The sequence below is a fragment of the Cicer arietinum genome, chromosome 1 (assembly GCF_000331145.2).
Source record: "Cicer arietinum cultivar CDC Frontier isolate Library 1 chromosome 1, Cicar.CDCFrontier_v2.0, whole genome shotgun sequence".
NCBI classification, from domain to species: Eukaryota; Viridiplantae; Streptophyta; class Magnoliopsida; order Fabales; family Fabaceae; genus Cicer; species Cicer arietinum.
This window is the reverse complement of record NC_021160.2, coordinates 15,291,622-15,302,528: the sequence shown is the minus strand read 5'-3', so window position 1 is coordinate 15,302,528 and position 10,907 is coordinate 15,291,622. Positions and strand designations below refer to the sequence as shown.

General features: G+C 24.9%; 2 protein-coding genes across 2 annotated transcripts; one reads left to right on the top strand and one right to left on the bottom strand.

Moving 5' to 3' along the window:
* The first annotated feature begins 1,632 nt into the window (after nt 1–1,632).
* Nucleotides 1,633–2,743, top strand: LOC101499458 (putative defensin-like protein 179). The gene is made up of 2 exons (XM_004513441.3): nt 1,633–1,742; nt 2,381–2,743. The coding sequence occupies exons 1-2, from the start codon at nt 1,682–1,684 to the stop codon at nt 2,707–2,709; spliced, it is 390 nt and encodes a 129-aa protein (XP_004513498.1). The 5' UTR covers nt 1,633–1,681; the 3' UTR covers nt 2,710–2,743.
* Nucleotides 2,744–4,688: 1,945 nt separating this feature from the next.
* On the bottom strand, nt 4,689–5,845 carry LOC101499138 (stress-response A/B barrel domain-containing protein UP3-like). The gene has a single exon (XM_004513440.4). It carries the CDS (start codon nt 5,744–5,746, stop codon nt 4,946–4,948), a length of 801 nt encoding a protein of 266 aa, XP_004513497.1. The 5' UTR covers nt 5,747–5,845; the 3' UTR covers nt 4,689–4,945.
* Between the last annotated feature and the right edge of the window lie 5,062 nt (nt 5,846–10,907).

Sequence of the window (10,907 nt, the reverse complement as noted above, 5' to 3'; positions counted from 1 at the left end):
AAAGACATAATGTGAGAGAATAAGATGTAGAGAGAGAATCGGTAAAGAAACTTAATTACAATTTTAGTTTTTTTATTTTAAAATGTGACTATTTTAATCATTTATTTTGATTTTTTAACAAAAAATTGTGATGTGACAAACTCTAAATAACGTAACATATAATATAAAGATATAGAATGAATAAAATCTATGCAATTGCAATAAAACTCTCTAAAATCTTAACTTTTAACCTCAATTTTTTTTCCTTTCATTTTTGTAATTTAATTAATTAAATATAAATAGTTAACGCATTTAGATAGTCTTATATTACAATATCGTATAAGACATTATTTAAAATATGTCAAATCGTCATTTTTTAGTTCAAAAATATAAATGAGGGAAAAAAATGTTGAGTTTTAAAACAGAAATACCATTTTTTTTAAATTAGTGAAAATAGATAGACCAAAACTACAATTAAGCTAAAAATAAAATCAAATGATTGGATTCAAATGGTTAATGAGCCGTTGAGGACAAATCATTATGCTCCTTTTTTCGATCAAACGATATACCCATATTTTTCTTAGTTATAATTATTTTTAATAAATGATGCTGAAAATTATTATTCTCAATCTTTTTCAATTAATATATATTTTTTTTTAATAAAAAATGACGCTTAGGATATAAAAAAAAATATAAACAAAAAAGATTATAGAAAAGGACAAACAAGACAAGTAAAATATTTATAAAAGAGAAATTAAAATTCGATTCCTAATAAGGTAAGACTCTTGAAAAAAATATATAAAGTTAATCATAATTTTAGGAGGGAGTTGAATATAAAGAAAAAAAATAGAATATATTTATATGAAATATAAATTATAGAAGAGCAAAAGAAATAAAAAAAATAATAGTTATTTAAAATAGTTTAATTTGAAGATATTTTAAAGAGTCAAATTTATTTATAATTCATATTGTATTAAGTAGACTAGCAAAGTCTTTTTTTAATGTTAACAATTAAGTTATTTGAAAAACATTGATTGTCCATTTTATGAGTATTATTTTTATATAGAATTTTTATTATCAACAAAATTCTCTTTGTAGTTGCGATAGATATTAGAAAAATTAAATAAAATGAATAAATTTATCAATTAAAAAATAATTTTTTAATTGTCTTATTTATATTGAAATTTTTAGCTAAATATGAAAATATATCATATAGTAGCCCAAAACTACACCGTTGTTATACTACCCTTCTCATGGGTAAAAGACTAATCTTTTAAGCCACAAGAGTTTGTCTAATAGTGATGGGTTTGAATAACATGAAGTCTTATGTTCAAATTTCATTGCTTCCATTATAGAGAAAAAATAACTTTTAAAAATGGGAATGAGTTTACTAAAGCTAGGTACATTGAAAAAAGCTAGGTAAATAATATGTGTGATTAATGTTTCATAAAAAAAATGATACACACGTTGAAATATGGGAAAAAAAATTGATTGACATTAAGTAAAAATAAAGTGGTCAAATATTGTAGATTGAGGATAATAAATACATACTATAATGAAGGTAAAATAAAAAATGAAAGTTCATACTTACCCATAGGCAAATCACGTGGCTTATATATTCTCAATTTTTGATTGATCAGTAACATCACAAAACACACTAGAGTAGCAAATCAAAAGAAACTTGACAAATCATTACTCTCTAATGGCAAGACACATGCCAAACTCTTCGTATTTCTTTGTCTTCTTGATTTTAGTTGCTGCTGGTAAGTTTCTCCACCATTATGATTCTTCCTTAGTTTCTCATGTTTCTTGATTCTATTTTCACTTCAACTAAGTGAATATAGATTTAATATTTTTTCACCATTTTCTTTTATAATTGTTGAAAATATATCTCACATTTTCTAAAATTTTAAAAATGTCAAAACATTATTTTCATTGTTTCAGAAAATAAATATTTCTTCCATCTTTTCTCTATCACAATTATTCATTAGATCTATATTTCATCTCTTTATTAATAATTTATAATGAATATGAAAATAAAAGTTGAACACGTTTTCATAATATAAATGGCTTTAATTTTTGTTTTTTTCCAATATGTGATACTAGTTAAACTCTCTCAAACATTGATACATTGGATCGAAGACGTATTTCAGTGTTCGATAGTGACACTTTAATTACATTTAATTAATTAATTTTTGTATCAGTATCTGTCTAATAAACGAATTTTGTTTGTTATTTTTATTGTAAATATGTAATGTCATTGAAAATGATTTATATATTGTTTTTCATACTTTAATAGGTTAAACTATAGTAAATGGTAATTTAACAACAACAAAAAAAAGTAAATGATAACCTCCTAACTTATTTTCTTAAATTTTGTTTGTAATTTGTGGGAGCACAGTTCAATTAACAGTTGTAGAAGGTACATGTTCACAATTTCTGGGTTCATGTGTTGGTCTTGACTGTGGTTATGCTTGTTTGGTTCAATACCCAAACGACGGAAAAGGATCATGTTACTACCACAACCTATGCACTTGTTTTTTTGATCGTGGGCCTCTAAAAAATACAACCCAACATTTGAGACAATGCAACATTGGATATGGAGAATGCAATGCTGATTGTGATTTGTCTTGTTGCAATTCAAAATGTAAACGCTTTAAGGATGGTATTGGAACTTGTGTTGAAAATTCTGGTATCAACTTATGCATTTGTCACTTTAGTCCTCAATAGTATTCATATATTCAAATATAGTATTTCAAATAAATTCATGAGATTAATTTATTCCTCTTTTTACTTCATTATAATTTAATTTGAATTAAAGTTCCATAATGAATAGTGATTTCTGTAAGAAAAAGGAATGAAATAGAAAAGAAGTCTAGAATAACAACACTCATTACTTTTATATACTTATTTAATATTTTATTTTTTGTCTATTTCTTTTCCTATTACATCAATAATATATCATATTTATATATTACTCTATCTATATCTTTATTTCTCAAAAATGTTATTGATTAATTTACATGTCCATTAATATTTTTTTTTTTTTAAAATTTGGATTTCCTAAATTTGAAATCCCTGCTATCACCTATATTTATGAGAGAGAGGAGTGATTTTTGGGGGCAAGAGAGAAGATAATTTTTTTTTTTTAAAAAGTAAGGCAATTATATGTGGAATTTAATATGAAAAGTCACGGACACATAAAATAAAATAATATAAATTTAGGTCAAAGTGCCTTGTTAATTTTTTATATTTACTAAGTTACAATTTTAATTTATTTTATTTTATTAATTCGAAAGTATAGTTCTTCTGTTTTCAATACCTCAATTTTTTTTTTTTTGTCATTACTTAATTTTGGACTTATTTATTTTTGTTGATGAGTAAAATAGAGTAATGAGTTGACAATGCACATTTGGATTAACTTTGATTATTTCATTTCCATGTAAAGCTCTTTTCCAAGTCATTAAACCATTTCCATATGATTTGAAATTAAAAATAATTATTTTCCTCTCAAAATTAAAATATTTGATTAATCTTTTTCACTAATTTTCTTCTACATTCTCTCGTAATTATAGCCAGAGGTGGATCTACATACATGTGAGAGTGGTCACTTGCACTCACATATATTTGAAAGATTATATAATACCCAATAATTGTCTCTTTTCAGCGTCCTAGATATTTCATTTTGCATCCAATTGCACTTAATCTAAGGGTCAATAATTGTCTATCTTTTCCCTCAACAACATTAGCCAACAACTCTCTCTAGTCGCCATTCCAAGGATCAATAGAATTCGATATTACATTAAAAATATATATTAACAATCAATATTAAGAAAAAATTATAGTTTTATCACAAAGGTAGTTTTATCATTTAATATAATCTAAAAGTTAAATTCTACTAAAATTAGAATATTTAAAAATAAAATTATTATTGAAATTATATAAATACGATTATTAATTTAATTATATTTAAAAAATTTAAAAATAATTTTCTTATAAGTATAATTTTGTCATTGCATATAATATATATCATACCATTTAGTTATTCATATAATTTCTTTTAAAATTTAAAAAATTGTTTATTAAGTTATGTTAATTGTTTTTTTTAAATTATATAAAATTATTTCATTATTTATTAAAAAAATTAGATTTTTTTTTGTTAATTCACAGTGATAAGTTTATCATTTAAATATAAATATATTATATTATGTTGTATTAGTTAGTGTGTAAAAAAAAGGGTTAAATAATTTTTTTAAAATTTTTAATTATCAAAAAGATTTCGTTTTCATTTTTTGTCCATACTTTTAAATTAACTCATATGTATCTTTTTTTTATTTTTGAGTGTTTTTTTTATAAGTATAGTTAAAAAATTATAAAAATATCATACACAAAAATAAAATTATTAAATAAAATATAAATTTTTAAGCGTGTGTAAATTTTTATAAAGGAAATGTTTATAATATCCTAGATATTACTTCAAAATATTATTAATAATTATAAAGATACATGTGAGTTCATTTAAAAGTAGAAACTAAAAAATCAAAAATAAAAATGATGAAAAATTTTGGAGACAAAAAATTAAATTTTTTTATATAAATTAAAAACTTATGTAACCAATAAAAAAATCAAGATAAGAAAAATATATTTTCCTACCATACAAACGATATAATAAAATTATGATAAGAAAAATATATTTTCCTACCATACAAATAATATAATAAAATTATGAGAATACTTATCAATGTCGCTGTACCGTATATTTATCATATTTCTATTCTATCTTGCACACTAAATGCTAATTTCCAATGTTTTATTGAATCGAGCCACATTAGAAAACAATTGCTAAATGTGGAGCAGTCGAGAGACTTTTGTGTGCAATATTCTAAACAACAATCTAATAAGAAGAACACACACAACTTCAAAAGACTTTTACTATCAAAACACAAAACAAATAAAGGTTGCAAACCTACTTCAAAGGAACCACATAATCAACCACCACAACACTTTCCAAATGCTCCTTAACCTTAACCAAACCTTCACTAGGGTCCACAAGTTCCATCTCCCTCCGTCCGGGAAAAACCACAAGCGAAGCAATAGAGAATCCCTTTGCCCTAGCTGGTGTAATATTTTCACCACAAGAAACATAACTAACTTCTCCAACACTTTCCTTAATACCTCGTACCGCCCGAAATACTTCCTCCTTAAGTTTACTGTTCTCCTCGTCCTTAAGTTTCAAAAAACTCACACGAAAGGCGGTACCCGGAGAAGGGTGAGGCGGAAGAGCTACGTCTCCCGCCACCCAATCGACGACAAAAAGGTTGTCGCATATAGGAAAACAAAAACCTCGTACAACGTTGAGGTGGTTTGGGTGATCGATATAGGTTTGAAGATCCTCCGTTGAATCGTAACGACTATGAAATAAGTGAGTGTAACTAAGATCAGAAAATGGTATTGTTGTTGATGTTATTTTGTTGTTTTGTTGAAGTGGGCCCACAGTGAGGTGACGAACTTGTTCAATAGTTACTAAGGATTGAAGCTCGTTGACCATGGCGTTGACTTTTGAGGATTCGGTGTTTTCTTTAACTTTGAAGAGTACGATATGTTCTACACCTTGTGAATGGTTTGTGGAAATGGAAGACATCTTGATTGATGATCTGGACGGTGGAGATTGGTTGTAGGGTTTGAATGATGGGGAGAGTTTTTTCACTTGTTTGTTGGATGGAGAGAATGTGAGGGAAAATGATGGACAAGTTCTTAGACTCATCATGATGGTATAAGAAAAAATAAAAAGACAAAGTTGATTTTTTTTGGGAGAGATTTTTAGAGAAGGATGAGAATTAGTGTTGCTGTGTTAGAATAATCGAATCTAAATTGGCGATAATTTATTTGCCTTTTATATATATATTTCATTTATTTTTGTGTCTACGCTTTTATATTGGTCGGTGGTCCACGTTTCATTTCATTTTTTATTTATTTGGTCCGATTTCATTTTATTTTATTGGCACGTTTTGCACGGGTGAGGTGAGGTCACAGAGGTCATTGCCTCATTTTCAACAACATATTTGAAATCTCCCAATTTGTTTTTGAATATTTCGATTTTTTGAAATTTTTTTGAACCACAAGTGAAGCATCTAGACTCGCGTTTTATTTTATTTTATCTATTTTGTGCATGTATTTTTTAGTTTAATTAGTTAAAAATTCTTTAATTTAGTATTTCTAGTTTGTTTTGTAGGAATGAAACACTGATATGGTTTAAAGTTGGGGACAATTTGAAAGCAATTTAAATGTAAGCATAAAGCAGCGACGAACCTAAGACCTTGAGTTACGGATGCAATTTTTTTAATCTTATTAATAAAAACAAGTGACCAAATTTATCGATTTTTTATTCAATTTTTCCTATATTTTAAGATAAAAGAGTATATAAAAAACAAATTATAATACGGGATGTGAAATATTTTCTTCTGATAAAAAAAAAACAAATTATAATAATATTTATATAGAATCAGATATTAAATTTTGGTGTAAAATTTCTTCTTATTTTATAATTTATTGAAACTATTATATTTATAAATTTTTATCCATTCAAATAACATTTTTTTAAAAATAAATATATAAAATTTTATAACTCATCATATTTCTTTTTAAATTGTAAACTTTAGTATTTATTAATTAAATTTGAAAGAGAAATTTATCAATATCAACTAGTTTCATAATAACAACAATAGAAAAACTGAGAAGAAAAATAAAAGAATGTAACTTTAATATATATATATGCGAAAAAGTATACAATTGTCTCTTTTACTCAGGAGTTAAGTCATGATAAATATGTTTTATGACAGAAGATATAAAATTTAGAAGTTATGGGTGCATGTGCACATTATGAACTACATGTGGGTTCACCTTTGTTGCTAAGTCTGAGAAGAAACTCAATTTGGGTGTTTTAAGATTTTTAGTTCTATTTTAATTAAACTTGAACCTCTTTGTTACTTAAATATAAATGTGACTTAAAAAAAAGTTATAGGGTTCTGAAATTCAGACAATAGGTGGTGCTTTGGAGGCTAGGGTCAAGGTCGTCTTTCTTCCTCCTTCTCTAATTTTTCGCTTTGAATGTTCTTAATCTATTTCATGAGTTATTATTCTACAATGTTTGAGTAGATATCTTATTTATAAGATTAGCATAACCTTTGATACATTAATGATGATGGATTGATTGTTCTTTGTCTTTTGTTAATTTTTAAATTACTTTTGATTTAATTTATACTGAGCATTCATGTTATATGAATCTCTTATTTGCGTAATCATAAGTTTTTAGAGAAGAATCGAAAATTAAATGAACCTAATTATTGGAGTTATAAGAATTAAACTTGAGACTTAAATCACTAGAATATGTTTGATTTTTTGAAGAATCAATTGGTTCAATCTAAATACAATTACCACGAGAGATAGTTTAATTGGGTACCGTTCTTGTATCTCGATAAAAAAAATTAACAATATTATGATATTTCACCTTTAAAATCAATCTTAATAAAGAAAAATCAATTTAAACTTGTTAGTTGTCATTGACAACCCCAATCATATAAATCATTTTTGATATTACAATTTTTTTTTTTCGTTTCTTGCACTTGCGACTTATTTTATGTCGTTGTTACTATTCCACAATTACTTTTTCGATATCTGATAAAAAAAATAGATGTAATTTTTGTTACAATTATAAGAAAAAATACACATTTCAATATGCATTAATTATTAAAACTCTTCTTATACTCTATTTAACGTGAAATTTATATTTATTAGAAAATCATGGAATAAAACATCTAATCTTAACGTATATTTAGAATACCATTAAAATTTTATAATATTAAATAAGTTAATTGGTTCTTTGCAAATTTTATAATTTTTTCTTATATTATAGATCGGGAGTTCTTAAAACTTCCTCTTTACCAAATTATTTTTTCTTATTTAATTTAATTAAATTATAATTAACTAATCGGTGCTGCTAATCTATGCCCTAAATTAAAATGGATCCCACCTATTTTACCTTGATAGAGCTGCAAAAAAAAAAAAAAAACTACTGTTTAAAATATAAAAAAGTGTATTGTCAAATAGTCAAACACACGAATAATTTCATGCTGTATTGTCATGTACACCTTGATGATTCCTTTTTTATTTATTCATTTTATGGCTCTATAATTCCATTTTGTATGATGAATCTACCTTTTCTAATTGAGAACTCATGTTGATATGCATATCGCTTATAAAAGAAAAATGCTTCTTCTTCACTAAGAAAAATTTGACCAACAAACCGTACAATATTTGTCTCATTACAAGTTTCATCTCTATAAACTTCTTCTAAAGTTCATTCATCCCAATATTCGGACTTGAAGTTACAAACTTCCAATTTTATCAACTTCTAACACATCTTTCTCCACTAAATTCTACGCTCAACAATTGTTTTAGAATAACCATTCTTTAAAGAAATATCTATTATTGGACATTCATTCAAATCGAAATTTATTTTGTTATTACTCACCTATATATATAATACTAACATTATCCATTATGTTATTTATCATCTACAAATAAAAACAATAAATAAAGAATATATCATTAAGCTCTATTTCAAGTGTTAAAGAATATAAAAAGCATACAAAATACTCCCGCCTTTTACTCATTCTTGAAGGCAAAGGAAGGCTAAGGGACAAACATAAAAAGAAAGTGTGTGGTTGTATACTAGATGTCTTGTACACATATTACTTTAACAGTTTAATAATACATGTTTTTTAATATTTTAATTAATTAGTAGCTTATCTCTCACTACTATCAAAGTAAAACAAGTGCGACCATCATTAATTATTTATTTCTTAACCATTGTCATAAGAGTACAACTTAGCATTGACGTCAAAAATTAACTCATACTCATAGACACAATTTACGTGGGAGGATTTGATATTTTTACTACTTGATAAAAACTCTACACTTCTAGTTTTCTCACACTAAAGATTGAGTATTATTTTTGAATCTTTGTTAAATTTTAAATTTCCAAAATGCATTTTTTCAATTTTTTAAATATTATTCGTAAGTTTCGTTCAATATTAAAGTTCCAAAATATAGTTTTTCAGTTTTTGTTTAAAATAATTCGAAAATTTTATTGAATTTAAAAGTTTCGAAATGAAAGATTCTATAAAAAAAATGAAATATCTCGAAACTTTGGATGAACATAAATTTTTTAAAAGTTATTTTTTAAATTTTGCAGATAATTCGAAATTTTCATTTAAAAGTTTCAAAATGAAATTTTTTAGATTTGTAAAATTTTAATAGAATTTAAATTTTGATTTTTTTTTGTTATTTTGTGATATATAAATTATTGAGATGTTTATTTTTTGTGTCAGTGGCTAGGACGAGTGACGTAAATGGAGAACTCATATGCACTATCATCTGCAATGTAGGTGATTGACGTGAAAGAGTTCTACCAACAACATCTAATCAGCAGATGTGTGAGGCTAATTGTCCACCCTGTCAACATCGTAGGCGTGGTTTCTGAAAGTTGATGAGGATGCTCATAAGCCTGAGCAGATGAAAGAACCTAAGCAGATGACCAATTAGGTCTTAGATTGCAATTATAAATATGTTGATACCTAATTTTGTTCGTCTTTTGTTAATTAACAAAAATAGTATTTTGGGCTTTTTATCCTAACTTTTTTTTTTTAATTCAATATATGATTTTCATTTAATTTTTCGTATGATATTGGCTTGTTAATAAAAAGAAATATATATTAGGTTTGTTATTTATTACTTTTTTGGGTCTAATGATAACATGGTAATAAAAAAAATTATTCAACTTTTTTATTTTATAGAAAATAAAACGAAATTAATCATAAAATTAATAAATATGAGATTTTTTTGGTGTAAATTAAATATGAATGATTTTATATTTGATTGATTTATATTTAATAAGATTTTTGGAATTTGAGAAAAGTTTTTAAAAGAAAAAGTAAAACTTAAGGATTCGACTTAATTAGTCATGACAATAGACATTTATTTCTAAAAATTACCTAAACCTAATTTGTTAATATAAATAAGAGTGTTATGAGACTATCACACAAAAAAGAGAGAAATTATGAAATAGAGACCGATTTTAGGTACGTGAATCCACCCATCAGAAAGCCACTACTGGTTCTTTGTTGTGCCATTCTTACACAACATTCTCCATGATCATCAATTTAAAAAAAAATAAAAAATGAAGACAGAGATAAAAGGGAGACAAAACAATCTCGTAAATTCGGTATGTAAATTTCGTTTCTCTAAAATAAACTAGTATAATAGTTTATTTTGTTTATTATATTTGTTGTTTTTCATGTATCCTTTAGTTTTTATTTTTTGTTTTCATGTTAACTTTGTTCATATAACAAGACTATTTGAAATATATTTTTTTATAATACTATCATGTGTGCTGTTTTGTATACATGATGTTATAATTTAAACAAAATGCATTTTTATATTCTAATTATAAGATAAAATATTGAATTGAGAAAACACATTCTTCAACAATCAATATTATGTGATAAATTGCAAATCTCACACAAACACTCGTTTATGTAAAGTTAAAAACACTTATTAATGTAAATAAAATATTGTTATCTCTTTCTGTGTATCGAACCAACACACAAATATTTTATACCAAGAACTATATGTATTTTAATTTTTCTACTGCATATGGGAATATGTCGTACAAAGGTTTTCCTCTTGTTATACCAAATTAATAAAAAGAAACTCCTAATTTTATTAATTAAATAATTTTTTTTATTAATTCCTTATTTTTATTTTTTATTAATTAAATAAAAATAAATAATTAAATAACTAAATAGTTTGTATACAATTAATTATAGAGTAATCATTTTAATGGACAATGTTAGTGATAATACTTTCCC

Coding starts and splice junctions, on each gene's coding strand:
- LOC101499138 (XM_004513440.4), bottom strand. CDS start 5,746: ATGATGAGTCTAAGAACTTGTCCATCATTTTCCCTCACATTCTCTCCA.
- LOC101499458 (XM_004513441.3), top strand. CDS start 1,682: ATGGCAAGACACATGCCAAACTCTTCGTATTTCTTTGTCTTCTTGATT. Junction 1,743..2,380: donor CTTGATTTTAGTTGCTGCTG/GTAAGTTTCTCC, acceptor GTGGGAGCACAG/TTCAATTAACAGTTGTAGAA.